This window comes from Podarcis bocagei (assembly GCF_964188305.1).
Source record: "Podarcis bocagei genome assembly, chromosome: 15".
Classification (NCBI taxonomy): Eukaryota; Metazoa; Chordata; class Lepidosauria; order Squamata; family Lacertidae; genus Podarcis; species Podarcis bocagei.
In genome coordinates this window covers 28806924-28821350 of record NC_138141.1, presented here as the reverse complement: position 1 = coordinate 28821350, position 14427 = coordinate 28806924, and the positions used below count along the sequence as shown (strand labels likewise).

Here is a 14427-nt window from a genome sequence, read left to right as displayed (position 1 = left end):
TCCCAGAACAGCTATTTATAGCAGTATAGCTTTATACCCTTTCTCATATCCACCTGCTCAACAACCCTTTGAAGTAGGTTGCTTATTATTCCCCTTTCCATTCAGGAGATAAAAGCTGAGGGGGGTAGTGACTGGCTTAAAGACACACAGGACTGGTTTACACAAGTTTATGTCTACGAATGAGCTTCCTGACTATTCTGGATATGCATTTCGATGGGAGGGTTTTGAGCAAGCAAACTGAGCAATCACAGATACAGCTGGCAGCAATTCCTGCGATTGCAGTAGCAGAAAAAAAATGCTGCTGGGATTCCAAGAACCTGCCAGATATAGTTGTGATTGCTGTATTCAACATTTTTCCATGCAAGCAAGTGGCTGTGGAACATTAGGATTATTTGTAATTAGGGGGGAAAGCCATATTTGACTCGGGCACCATCTGTACTACACACTACACATTTAAAGCACTTTTGAACCACTTTAAATTAATGGTTTCCCCCAAGGAATTCTGGGAATGGTTGTTTGTTAAGGGTGTTGAGAGTTGCTGGGAGCCACCTATTTCCCTCATGGAACTATCGTTCCCAGAGTTCCCTTGGAAGAGGAATTGTTCGTTTAACCCAGTGATGGCCAAACTCGGCCCTCCAGCTGTTTTGGGACTACAATTCCCATCATCCCTGACCACTGGTCCTGCTAGCTAGGGATCTTGGGAGTTGTCGTCCCAAAACAAATGGAGGACCAAGTTTGACCATCACTGGTTTAACCAGCCTGGAAATTGTAGCCTTGGGAGGGAAGCAGGGGTCTCCTAATGACTCTCAACACACTTAACAAACTACAGTTCCCAGGATTCTTTGGGGAAAGACACAGCTGCTGAAAGCAGCATCACAGGGCTTAAATGCATAGTGCAGATGGGACCGCGAGCTCATAGACTCCCTTGTGTATGGCTTGGGTGCTTCTATAGGTAACCCAAAGGGAGTCTAAATTCTCCTTCTGACCATATCCCCTTGGGCATCATCAATTGCTACTCTGGACGGTGCTCTAACCATTGAGAGCAGTGCGAGGAGACAGATGTGTAAGAATGAGAGGGGGAAAACCAGTTTCCAGGTAGCCCTTTGGATTGCAGCTATAGTATGCTGTGCAACAGCTGTCCCTCATACAGTTGTTAAGTACTTAATTTGTTCTGGAGGTCCGTACTTAGCCTGAAACTATTCTTAACCTGAAGCACCACTTTAGCTAATGGGGCCTCCTGCTGCTGCCGCGCCGCCGGAGCACAATTTCTGTTCTCATCCTGAAGCAAAGTTCTTAACCTGAAGCACTATTTCTGGGTTAGCGGAGTCTGTAACCTGAAGTGTATGCAACCTGAAGCATATGTAACCCGAGGTACCACTGTATAGCAGCAGAGGTAAATACCCTCTTTCTTTTTGCAGCCAGAACTGAAGGAGCCTAAACTGATTTCAGCAAACATTTCTGACCATGGGGAATGTTGCAGTGCCCTGCGCTGCCCTGCACCTTCTTTAAGAGGCTGAGTAGGACACCTGAAGGAGAGGCCCTGGCAGGTGTTTCTCAAGCCCCAGCTCTACGCACCTGACAGGCACTTTCCAATTCCAAGCAGAGCTTCTGTCCATGTGGCATTAAGCTTTCCTTCACCACAGTTCAGTTGCACTGCTAACTTGGGAATGTGAAAGTGTTTCCACAAGCCTGACGTGTGGGGATATGCGGTGCATGCTAATAACTTACATGGTTAAATACAGTTGCTTCCTCTGTCTCGCCCTGCGATTCCCCACCCCCCTCCTTGTTGGTATGGATCAGAATTAATATTTAATGTCTGAGAAGTAGAGTGGAAAACAGACAATGGTTAATAATAGAAGAGAAATTGCAGCCCGAGAGTGCAAATTTTCTTGGCTGTTTTCTCCCACTTGGTGGGGGTATACGGAGTCCTGCTGCCTTTTCAATCTTTTGCTGGGCTGGTGTCTTGTAATTGGAGATTGCATGTACAAAAACATAGAAATGGCTCCCACCCCAGCTACCTGCCAATATCAGAATTCCTCTTTAATTACTGAAGCACGCAGGACACTTGGAAGCAAGGCTGCAAAGCCAGCTGTGAACTGTTCCCACTGAAGCCAAAGCAGAGATTAAGAGAGATGACTCTGTTGCAATGGGTTAATCTAGAAGGACATAAGTGTGTGTTGGATTTTTTTTTAGTGCTATTTAAAATGAACGTAAGTGGATACTAAGAGTGAAAGTACACATAGCATTTGAAGAGCAACAGAGGGGGTGCGATAGCATCTTCACTGCCCTTCAAACACACATTTTATTATTATTATTTGTCCTAGACAGAGCTGTGAAGAAATAATGAAGTGGTTCTACGCGCTTTGGGTATAGGCAAGGTTGAATCAAGTGGAAGTCATTTACTTTGTTTTAGGGAAACAAATGCTAATTGTGGTGGGTGCCTATTGGTTAGCACCCGTGACATCACAAATACCCTTCTCTCCCTTTCGCTTCCTGCATCTCAGAAAAGTCAACCATTCTTGAAATTATTCTGATAATCTTTGGAATGCAAAAGACAGACACATGTGCCTCTCAATTAAACAAACAAAAAACTTGCAAGGTTGTGTGCTTGCCCACACAGAATTGCCCTGTGATATAGAAAGTGGCTTGTTTTCTTCTTCCATCTAAAAAAAACAAACCCACAATCTTTTGCAGTGGATGGAGTGCATTTCTGTTTTCCACCATGTAGTAAACATCTGAATATTATTTTATTAAAAGAGCACTGAGGCTTTTATTGCAGCAACAAAGCTAACACCTTAGCAGCAAGGTTCCAATTTACCTTTTGGTTGGTTGTTTCAGTTTTGAGACTGAATAGGAGCCATGGTAACCGAAAGACTTTAGAAGAATTAACGTTGACTATCCTAATGTTACATCTATCTTTACTGAAGAGTGCATAATTAAGATCTTGCACTAGCAGAAAACAAGATGCATTTCTCCCCAGTGTGGATAAATGGTTAAGTCCAAATCTGCAGTGTTGTTTGTGAGCATAGATAAAGTAGAGGTTAGTTGTTCTAGATTAACTCATTTGTGATGTGAAATCATGCATGTAACCCTCAAAATTACACACAGGGTGGGAAGAAGACTATTGTGGCTCAGTTCAATCTATATCCCATTAAGTTCATGCAAAAATTCCCCTTGAGTTTAGTGACTCTAAATCAACCCTGAATATTATACTGGAGGCATTAATTTTACCTGTTGCCCTTTTTTAATTGTGATTCCAGGCTTGGTACAGTAAAATGTCCCTTTATTGTTATAATGAACCTGCATACAGATTAAGTATAGCATGTATTTGTAATTGTATTTAAAGAGAAACAAAAGGGACAAAATGGCTCCAAGAAAGGAGAAAGCTACAGACAAAAAACTCCATAATTACTTAAATGAGTTTTTGTCACATGTATTAATGACAGCCAATTATCGTTAGTTTCTCTACTACTAAACACATTTTGTTCTCTGTGACTAAGTTTGATTAGCCTGTGTTTTCCCAAGTCTGAATAAGTAATGTTTTGTTTGTGGTTAATATTTTGCCTCACACTATCATTGTTAAGATTCATTTGGTTTCCAGAGATCATGAGTCATACTTAAAAGAAAATGATGGGTTCTCTAATGTACGTCTAATTAACAGAATGAAAACTGAATTTTTCTTTTTGCTCAGCTATACAAAACATTGAGAAGGAAAGAAGCAGTCCCAGAGCATTCAAGTTAGCATCTAAGGAGCTGCAGCTCTAGTGCCTAATCTATTGGATGCCTCAGATTTTGAATAATCTGGGAGACCAGTGCTTTCCCCCCTAGAAAAATAGGTACCAGTACTCACCATTAAGTTGTTACAATAAGTGCCACACTTTTTAACAACAAAAAAAGAGGTTCCGGTACTGCGTATCCTTGATTACCCCCCGGGGGGGGGGGAAAGCACTGTGGCATGCATTTAATTCTCAACAGAATCCTTTGTTAGATTCAGCTGGAGTCCTGTGAAACCTTCGTAACAGTTAGCTGAAGCATTGTTTTCATTGCCTGGCAAAAAGGATGAGTAACTTGCTTGCCTCTTGCAATTCTTGGACCAGAAGCTGTCGTTGTCCTACAACTCCTACCAGCCGTGATCACTAGGACCCTTGTACTTAACGGGACTGCCTCTTCTGGTATGTCCCGCAGAGGACCCTAAGGTCCATGAATAATAATAGCTGAAAGGTATTATGAATAATAATAGCTGAAAGGGCCCTAAGGAAGCCAGTCTATCCTCCACCAGGGCCAGGGCTTTTTCAGTGACGGCTCCAACCTGGTGGAATGCTCTGTGCCACGAGACTAGGGCCCTGTAGGACTTGATTTCCTTCCGCAGGGCCTGTAAGACAGAGCTATTCTGCCTGGCTTTCAATTTGAATTAGCCTAATCCTCTATTAGGGATGCGGGTGGCACTGTGGGTTAAACCACAGAGCCTAGGACTTGTCGATCAGAAGGTCAGCGGTTCGAATCCCCGTGACGGGGTGAGCTCCCGTTGCTCGGTCCCTGCTCCTGCCAACCTAGCAGTTTGAAAGCATGTCAAAGTGCAAGTAGACAAATAGGTACCGCTCCGGCGGGAAGGTAAACAGCGTTTCTGTGCACTTCTCTGGTTCACCAGAAGCAGCTTAGTCATGCTGGCCACATGACCCGGAAGCTGTACGCTGGCTCCCTTGGCCAATAAAGCAAGATGAGTGCCACAACCCCAGAGTCAGCCACGACTGGACCTAATGGTCAGGGGTCCCTTTACCTTTACCTTTAATCCTCTATTCCCTTTCCTCTTCTATGAAGAAACCCTTTCTGGGACCCCATGTTTAAATTCTTCCCTGGTCTCCTTGCTGGCCCTAGTAGGACCAACTTGGCCTGTTACCCCTGGTGATCATTTGATGTCTACTGACTGGGCTCCCCCCCCCAAAAAAAAAGACTCCTGGATTTTTGAATTTTATTGATATTGGTGCTGCATTTTATGTTGTATTTTATGCTGTTTTAAGTCGCATTTTAATCAGTGCTTTATATTTGCTGCTAGCCGTCCTGAGCCCGGTTTTTATTTTTATTATTTTATTATTAGCCATGTGGACGAGGGCTGATGGAACTCAGAAGTATCAGAAGAGCCACAGTTTCCCCATCTCTGTGCTAGGCCAACTTGTGGTAGTTGGAGAGCCTCTCCCCTCCTGTTAATCTGTAGTTAAGGAGACTATAGCTCAAGTGGTAGCAATGCTCATAGAAGGTCACAGATTCAGTCCCTGGCAGCTCGCAGGGAATAGGAGTCACCATGCATTTGCTGAGAATTACTGCCAGTTGTTTTTCTGCCATGGAAGGATTTCTTCCATAATGCAATGGGCCCGGAATAAATTGCATTTCAAACACCTGGGGGGTTCCCTTTCTTTCTTTTGATTGAGATCCCTGAGTGTCACTGTCAGTCAGAGCAGAAGCTATTGGGCTAGATGGACAAATTAATCTGACCTGGCATAAAGTGTTCCTCTGATGTGATGTCTTCACGCATCTGGGGTTTCCCTTACCCTGTTTCACATTCTTGCTTGCAAGCAGGGGGTTTGCTAGGTGAGGAGGAAACGCTTAACATGATGATGTCATGTGTTTCCTTAACAGAAATAGGAGGGGGAACCTGACACAGGAGAGTCGCTTTGGGCAGCAACCCAGTGATCTATGTGTGGTGCCACAAACTGCTAGATCAGGGCAAGAATCTGTCAAAATGTGTCTTGGTGCAAATGATGGGAAGTCATAATTCAAGCACTAAAGCCCTGTGTCTTCCTAGGCTCTGCTGCCGACTCACAGTTGTGTCCTTAGGCAAATCCATTTACCTCTCTTTCTGTTTCTCCGTGTGCAGACTGCAGATAGGTCCTAGGTGCTTTTTATGGAAACACAGCTAGCTAGAATCTTAGCTAGTTGACACGGCTTGTTTTTTTAATGTATCTTTTCAGAACGCAGCTCTCCAGCACTTGTTCATCCGAAAGTCATTCCGTCCCTTCAAATGCTTGCACTGTGGGAAGGCGTTCCGTGATAAGGAAAAGTTAGATCAGCACTTACGGTTCCACGGGCGGGAAGGAAATTGTCCTCTGACCTGTGACATCTGCAACAAAGGCTTCATTAATACCAGTGCCCTGGAGAGTCACATGAAGTTCCACTTGGACCAGAAGACCTATTCTTGCATTTTCTGCCCCGAGTCCTTTGACCGCTTGGATCTGTTGAAAGATCACGTGGCGATCCACGTTAACGATGGTTGTTTCACCTGCCCTACCTGTAAAAAGCGCTTTCCAGATTTTATCCAGGTGAGTAGTAGGTGAATCAAAAGCACTGACTTCTAAAGCTTTTGCCAGCTTTGTTCTTAGCTGAGCCTCTTTGTTGTTTTGTTTTCTCACAACTGAGAGTTCGTAAGGAGTCCCAAGCTGCAAGATTAATTGAGACCTTTCCTTTGCACAGTAATTTCTGTGTAGGAAAAAATGTGCGCACAGTCATTTACGAAATGCATTTTGAGAGTTTACTCCGCTTTCAGTGCTAGGGTTTGACAACTTGACTTATTAATTAAAACAAGGGCTAGAAACCAGTCACAACATTTTAACTGATTAATCATCTGCCTTCATAGCAATTAATTGAATAATAAATTGAATGCATTTAGGGATATTTACAAAAATGCGAAAACACAATTTAACAGACAGAAGCTATCCTTTGTTTCTGGAAAGGAGGTCTTTAATTCCTGTACCTCAGGGAGTTGGACTAGATGACCTTTGGGCTCCCTTCCACCTCTGCAGTTCTCTGATTCTGATACTTTTATTTTATTCTTCATTACAGTAGCACTTTAGAAACAAAATAGCTTCAAAAACAGACAAACTGTGCCCTTCACTCCACCTTGCAAATTAAAATTTGATCCTGGAGAGAGTGACCTGCCCAAGGTCCTGCAGTGAGCTTCGTGGCCAAGGGGGGTTTCGAACCCTGGTCTTCCAGGTCCATAGTCTGACACTCTAACCATTACACCATGCTGGTTGTCACAAGTAGACACTTGCCATCGCTGCCAGATGTTTACAAAGTGGGCACAGAAGAAACTGAGCCTCATTGTTGGAGAAGGCCCTTCAGGTGTTTGACAGGTCCAGTCTAAGATCTCAAAAAGGTTTAAGACATATTCCAAGACAGGTCTGGCTTCAGCTGTGTTGAAGGCTGAGCCTTCAGCTCCTGTCGTTGTGCCATCATTGAAGGAAGAGGGTTCCTCTTTGGAGGCCCACTGATCCAAGGACCAGGAATCTGCTCCCCACCCAAATGGTGGCTAGTCTAAGCCAGCCTCCCCCACAACGAGGCAACCGCTTCTTTGGTATTGAAGCTAGAGAGAGCCTTGGATTCAAAACAGCCAGCATCTTCAGACTCTTTTGGCCTAAGAAACTGGTTAACGATCAGCTAATTTTCAAGACATGCCTACACATCCTCCACATGTTACTGGTTTGCTGTGGGAATGTTTATGGTGCTACAGCGCTATAAATATATGATCCGAGCCGCTACATTTCTTGTTTCTGTTTTGGAATTTTTTACTACCCCATTCCGTGCAGTTTTGTGTGCATAATTAAATATGTTTTATCTGTGAAGTGGCTATTACTTTTCAACTCCCTAAGTGCTTGCTTTGAAAAGATAAAGTAACAAAATCCCTCTGTGGTGTCATTAGCGCTGGGGAAAAAAGTAGGATCTGTTTTATCTTTAGTGCTCAGATGTTGAGGTTTCACTGGATGGTTTTATCAGAGATCCTGTTGCGACTCGGATGAAACAAAGGCAGGATTCTTTCATGGTACCACTTAGTACTTTTTGGGGGGAGAGAGGTGTGGGGGAGACTTCTCTACCCCCCAAACGCTGAACAGAGCTGGATACAATTCTCAATCACAGCCCTGTTATGTAGTTGTTTGCTTATTGCATTCACTTGAGAGGACCCTGGATGAATGTGATAATCTTGCACCTGAGCGTCCAGGGGGAGGGGCAGGGAAGTTCCTTGGGGCAGAATGTGCATTGGCAAAGGCAAGGTCAGCCTCTGTTCCCCACAGCCCAAGGCTCTGGAGTATATATGGTATCTCAGGCATATTTCCAATGTCTGGGCCATTGTCTGGCAAAGAAAGTAAGAGGAGAGTACACAGGTAAGCCATTTCTTGATTCTGGAAAGTACTCAAAATGAATGAATGCCACTCTTGATTTGTGTAGTTAAGAACATAAGAAGAGCTCTCCTGGATCAGGCCAACGGCTCCTCTAGTCTGGCTCAGATGCCTGTGGGAAACTCGCACAAGAGCACTCTCTCCTTCTGTGGTTTCCAGCAAACTGGCATTCCAAAGCATTGCTTCCTCCCAACTGTGGAGGCAGAGGACAGCTATCAGTGAGGAACTGGACTCAGGCGTTGGGCAGCAATAAGACAATAAAGCACTTGACAAAACAGTGGTCACAGCAACTCTTCCCAGTAGGTCTTGCCCCAATGAAAGAGCTGCAAGGACTGAAGGTTCTCACCTTCCCACTGCTCCCCAGTTCCTTCCCCAGCAGTCTAAGGCTTCACTGTCTTGCCTCTCATTGCTCCACCCGCTTCATTTCTCTGTGAGTTCTGGGAGACCAGGGGGGAGAGGAGCTGGTCGCAGCAGGAGGGGGAGACAGCCTGGCTTCCTCACCAGCCTGCCTCTTCTCTGCCTCTTGGCCCCCTTCCTCTCCAGCTTCCGCTCCTGCCTCTGATTCTGGACTGCTCTCTGCCAAAACCTCTTCCTGCTCACTAAACCCTGTTGCCTCTTCAGCTTCCGACACCTCCTCCCAGTCTGCTCCCTCTTCTCCCTCTCACTACTCATCGTCACCCTACCACCTGGCTCTGAGCCTGCTTCCCCAGGGGGTTCCAACTGGTGCCTCCCCCCCCCTGCATCCAGCCGGTCCATGACATCACTTGATCTTAGCCAAAAGGCCGAGAAGCGATTCAGCCGGTCCATGACATCAGTCATCATGGCCAGCCGTTCAGATCAAGACCTCTTGCAAGTGACAGGAAGGGGAGCAAATGAACACATTCAAATTATTTTATTTCATTGACCAGAGATCACAGACACAATTACTTCTGTCATCAAACAAAATAAATATTCTTTCTACTTCCCATTTCTCTCAAATAGCTCATCACTCGTTTTGTTCATTCTCTGAATCATAAACTCTTGATAGATCTCTGGATCCGATTATAGTTCCCTAATCATTGTATCTTTTTAAAAAGACAACTCAGTCACACAGTGTCATCAATCCCAATAATTACTGATGAAAGTGCGATAGAGGATCATTTCCCCAAAGTTTCAAAATTCAGTCTTTTGGCCAGTAATGTAGCTATCCACAGCCAGCATTTTTCATGCTCATCAGTGGCCCAGATTAACTGGATATATCCTAGATAGCAGCATCTGCCAATTGCCAGTTCCTCTCTTCCTAAGGCCACAGTATTATCCACTACTCTGTGGGCCAGAATAATCCATGCCACTAACAGATGATCAAATTGTATACTATTACTACTACTTATAATAATCATAAACCACCTAAAATCACTAACTAAGTTTAAAATAAAACAGGTCTTGCCTGCAGACTTACTGTTTTTAAAAATGGCATCACCTAGCAAACAGGACTTAATAGGAAGAGAACTTGTGCATTGAGATGGTATGAGGTCATCAGTGGGGATGGGATTGAGGAGCAAATATGCTTGTGAAGAGAGCCCCTGGGGGATTTGATTTGCTCTGTGCCTTTCCAACAATGTGCAAAGAATAAGTTGCAGTATACTAGTTGTATGAAGTACACAGTATCTCAGTTGTTTTCATAATAAATGAAAGTTTGAGCACCTTTTTTACACACACATCTTGATTAAAATGTGGTGGGGCTACTGGCAGCTAGATAAAGTTCATCTGGGGACCATATTTGGGTATTCTTGTTCTGTTAATTATGATAATTCCAAGATGCTGCTTTGGTAAAATGCTTTCCTTTTATTGGACGGTGTTCTGCTTACAGTAGTAGACACAACACTTTGGATGCTGTCAAAAACTATTCTGAGCAAGGTCACATTGTTTCCCAAATAAACAGGTGAATATTCATTCACATTGCTCCTTTCCCTTCCCCGTGGGTGCTGTGAGCAACCCCTACCCTGCCACTTAAAGATACGGTGTTTTGCCAGAAAAGGCCAAAGAGCTCTTCACAGTTGTCCTTCTTTGTCTCTTGGATGCTTAGAATTCTTTAGAACTGCATTGCAAAGAAATCAGTGTTGTGTTTTCTTGAATGGTTCAAGGTTTCTTTTACAGTACTATGTGCAGATGGTTACTCAGCAAAGGAAGACACTTGAGCAATAACAGCACTAGTGTCTCCCACTAGTGCCACTAAGTGGAATTGCCTGTTGGTCCATGTGCTGTTATGTTTGAGGGATAACGTTTTGGTTTTCCCCATTGATAATCTCTCGCAGGTGAAGAAACATGTACGCAGCTTCCATTCAGAAAAGATTTACCAGTGTACCGAATGCGACAAGGCTTTCTGCCGCCCTGACAAGTTGCGGCTCCACATGCTGCGGCACTCGGACCGCAAAGACTTCCTGTGCTCTACGTGTGGCAAGCAGTTCAAGGTAATGTGGTCAACAGGTTTGGCATGTGCTGTTACAGGCAGGGACAGAGCGACAGCTTTCTCTCTCTCCTCGCCAGAACTGATTTTTCACAAACGGACATAATCTGCCAGCACACAGAGTCATGCTGAATTTGGCACACACCAACCCACACTGTGAACATTTTTTTGCAATGTGCACATATGCAAGCATGTGGGTAGTGCTTTACCTCAGCAACTTGTGAGCAAGTGGCTCCTCATGAAAAGTCACATTAGAAATATATTGCAAACTAATGAGTCACAAATGCCTTCCTTTCTATTCCAGCATAGTACACAAGTCCACGTAATGTTTCTGTTACAATTTCTGCTTATGAGATCAGACCAGCCTTCCAAACAAATCTGTAGCAATCACTACACCACACAATTTTTTTACATGCTCTCGTGCCATCGCGTGCCTATGCTAGGGAAGAAAAAGAACCTAGGTTTGTAAATCTTTTCTGCCCGGTAACCTGGAGGTTTTTCTTAAATGCCAGAAGTGACTGGGTAAGTGGCTATTTACAACCCAGGATGAGATTTTCTGGTGTGAAATTAGGCCTGCTGGCAGTGAACTGAAATCTGGAATGTGTCCATTTGTTATCAACATTAAATTGTAAATTCCTTGGGCCTGGAATGTGTCTTTTCAGCTTGTAGCACTCTGCAAAGCACCCTATACCTTGATTTGTTTAGTCATCTTAGTTGTGTTCAACTCTCTGTGACCCCATGAACCAGAGCATGCCTTGGAAACTCTCATTTACCGTATTTTTCGCTCCATAGGGTGCACCGGACCATAGGGCGCACCTAGTTTTTAGGGGGGGAATAAAGGGGGGGGGAATTATTCCCCCCCCCAGCCCCAAAGAGCAAAGAAGCCAAGACAGCGAGCGGGATCCATCCCGCTGGCTGTCTTGGCTTCCTCTTTAGCCGCGCGCAACCTCTCCAGCCGGGAGAGGCTGTGCGCGGCTTTGGCAGAAGCCAAGACAGCGAGTGGGATGGATCCCGCTCGCTGTCTTGGCTTCTTTGCTCTTTGGGGCTGTCTTGGCTTCGTTTTTAGCCACGGGGTAGGGGCGGGGGAAGCCCAAGCTTCCCCCGACCCCAGTCCCCAGAATGGGTCCGGGAGCGGTGGCGAGGTTGCACATAACCTCGCCTTCGCTCCCGGAGCTTGCTGCTATCTGCAAACCTTCTGAGCCTGGCGGGAACTCCCGCTGGGCTCCGAAGGCTTGCGGATAGCTGCCTGAAACCTGGGGTGCGCAGCGGGAGTTGGTGCTGCGCTCCCCAGGCTTCAGGCTGCTATCCGCAAGCCTTCTGAGCCCGGCGGGAACTCCCGCCACACTCCGAAGGCTTGCGGATAGCTGCCTGAAGCCTGCATTCGCTCCTTAGGACGCACACACATTTCCCCTTCATTTTTGGAGGGGAAAAAGTGCATCCTATAGAGCGAGACATCCGGTACTTCTCAAAGCTTCTCCTTTTTTATGTCCATGGAGTTTTCTTGGCAAAATACTGGAGTGGTTTGCCAGTTCCTTCTCGAGGTGGATCACATTTAGTCTAAACTCTTGGCTATGACCTGTACGTCTTGGGTGGCCCTGCACAGCATAACTCATAGCTTCTTGGAGTTATTCAAGCCCCTTCGCCACGACAAGGCAGTGATCCATGAAGGGGATACCTTGATAGAGCTGTGTAATAACAGTAAGAATCTCAGTTTGCACTTACTAGTGCTCAGCCACACTAGTAACATGGAAGAAAAATATTAATTTAATGTACATGATGCGTCAGGTTGACCTATTGTAATGGGCCTAAATGCTGGTAGGACCACAGTGGTGAAAAATTCTTTCTCTTTCATTGTGACTCCCGGAAAGGTTTTCCATTTTCTGCATTAGAAAACTTTCCCTCAAGTGCCAAAGTGCTTTCTCTGCTTTGCTGACCTTATTTTTTGACCCTGTGATTTGCCCAGCATTCTGTCGTCTTCCAGTAATGTGTAGGTAACTCGGAAGTGTAAGTATTTCCCCCATCTGATTATTGTGATTTTCCTTTTCCACCCCTCACCTCTCAGAGAAAGGACAAACTTCGGGAGCACATGCAGAGAATGCACAATCCGGAAAGAGAAGCAAAGAAAGCCGACCGAATTAGCCGCTCCAAAACATTCAAGCCCCGCATAGCCTCCACAGACTACGAGAGCTTCATGTTCAAGTGTCGCCTGTGCATGATGGGGTTCCGGAGGCGAGGCATGCTGGTTAGTGTGAGGATACTGGAAGGGCTGCAGGGATAGCTCAGTTGGTTAGAGCAGAGGTTTTCAACCTTTTTGAGTCCACGGTTCCCTTGGCCAACTACATTCTTTCCTCAGCCACCCCTGTGGGGCTCAGGGGCCCAGTTATGTCACCCCTTCCCTGCAGAGCTGGCAGCCTCTCACACCTTGGGGAGTGTTCCCTCAGCCTCCTCTCCTCTCCCCTCTCCTTGGGAGTCCTCTGGGCATCCGCTGCTTCCACCCCTGGTCTCTTGAGCTGCACCCCCTGCGTCAAAGAGAGGTGCCTCCCCACACTGCCCCACGGGGGCCTGGGACTTGTATGTCTATTCCCAACAGCAAGGGCTGGTGGACTGGGCTTCCTTGCCCACTTGCTTGCTTACTCCGAGGCTGCCGAGGCTCCTGCCAACCAGCACCCCCTGGCCAGCCCCAGACTCACCATTTGCCTATGGAGTTTGTAGCCAGGGCTGCTGCAACAAACAGCTGCACAAGCCTTTGGAAGGCAGAGATGTGAAAGGGCATCAGAGGAGGGAGAGAAGGAAAGAGAGACAGAGGCCATTGTTTTCCATGGCACCCCTGACCAGCATTCAAGGCACCCCAAGGTGCCACGGCACACTGGTTTAAAACCACTGGGTTAGAGCATGGGTGCAGGTTTGAACCTTGTATGGGACAGCTGCATGTTCCTGCATAGTAGGGGAATGGACTAGATCAGGCTTCCTCAAACTCGGCCCTCCAGATGTTTTAAGACTACAACTCCCATCATCCCTGACCACTGGTCCTGCTGGTTAGGGATCATGGGAGTTGTAGGCCAAAAAAACATCTGGAGGGCCGAGTTTGAGGAAACCTGGACTAGATGATGGTTAGGGTCCCTTCCAACACTACAATTCTGTAATACTATGCCCCAGCTTCCCTTGAAATCTTAGCCCACAAACTTAGCTTCCACAAACTTGGCCCTCTAGATGTTTTTGGCCTACAACTCCCATGATCCCAAGCTAGCAGGACCAGTGGTCAGGGATGATGAGAATTGTAGTCTCAAAACATCTGGAGGGCCAAGTTTGCGGAAGCCTGTCTTAGCCAGTCAATCTCTGCCTATTGGGAATTGGTTTCACTAGGCAAGAAACCTTCTCTGTGAGCTTGTGTTATTTATTAAGATACACATGCAAATTTAGAGCAGGGAACACACTGGTGCAGAGACAACTCACTCCTCACTGTTGTACCGTCAGAGAAAGTCCTTTTCTTCTTTCAGTTCTTCAGTCTTGTCTATATCATTTATCACATTCCTATCCTCCAAGAAACTCAGGGCACTTCCAAATAACCTTTTTATTGAGCAACCATCTTTATTTGTTTTCAGGGACCTTAGGCAACACTAGCTATTTAACAAGCATTCATTCTGATTTGTTTGTGTGGCACTTAGATGATGTGCCGAAGCAAATGCTTTTATTCCATGCTTTCCAATGCATTTTCCTGCCACTTCCCTTATCACAAAAAGTCTGATCTTTTGGGGAAATGGCTTTGTTGCGCTATAGCACCAGATCACCTTTCATTGCGCAACCTAAATTTGC

The 14427-nt window shown here is 45.6% G+C and overlaps 1 protein-coding gene across 5 annotated transcripts in view; it reads left to right on the top strand.

Annotated features, from left to right (window-relative positions):
- The window catches only part of PRDM10 (PR/SET domain 10), an 80874-nt gene that overhangs the window by 53788 nt on the left and 12659 nt on the right, over positions 1–14427 (top strand). For all 5 annotated transcript variants that reach the window (XM_081172469.1, XM_081172467.1, XM_081172468.1 and 2 more), the window contains 3 exons: positions 5967–6314; positions 10463–10618; positions 12677–12856. In XM_081172469.1, the coding sequence (XP_081028595.1) occupies positions 5967–6314; positions 10463–10618; positions 12677–12856 (684 nt within the window). The remainder of the gene's footprint in view (positions 1–5966; positions 6315–10462; positions 10619–12676; positions 12857–14427) is intronic.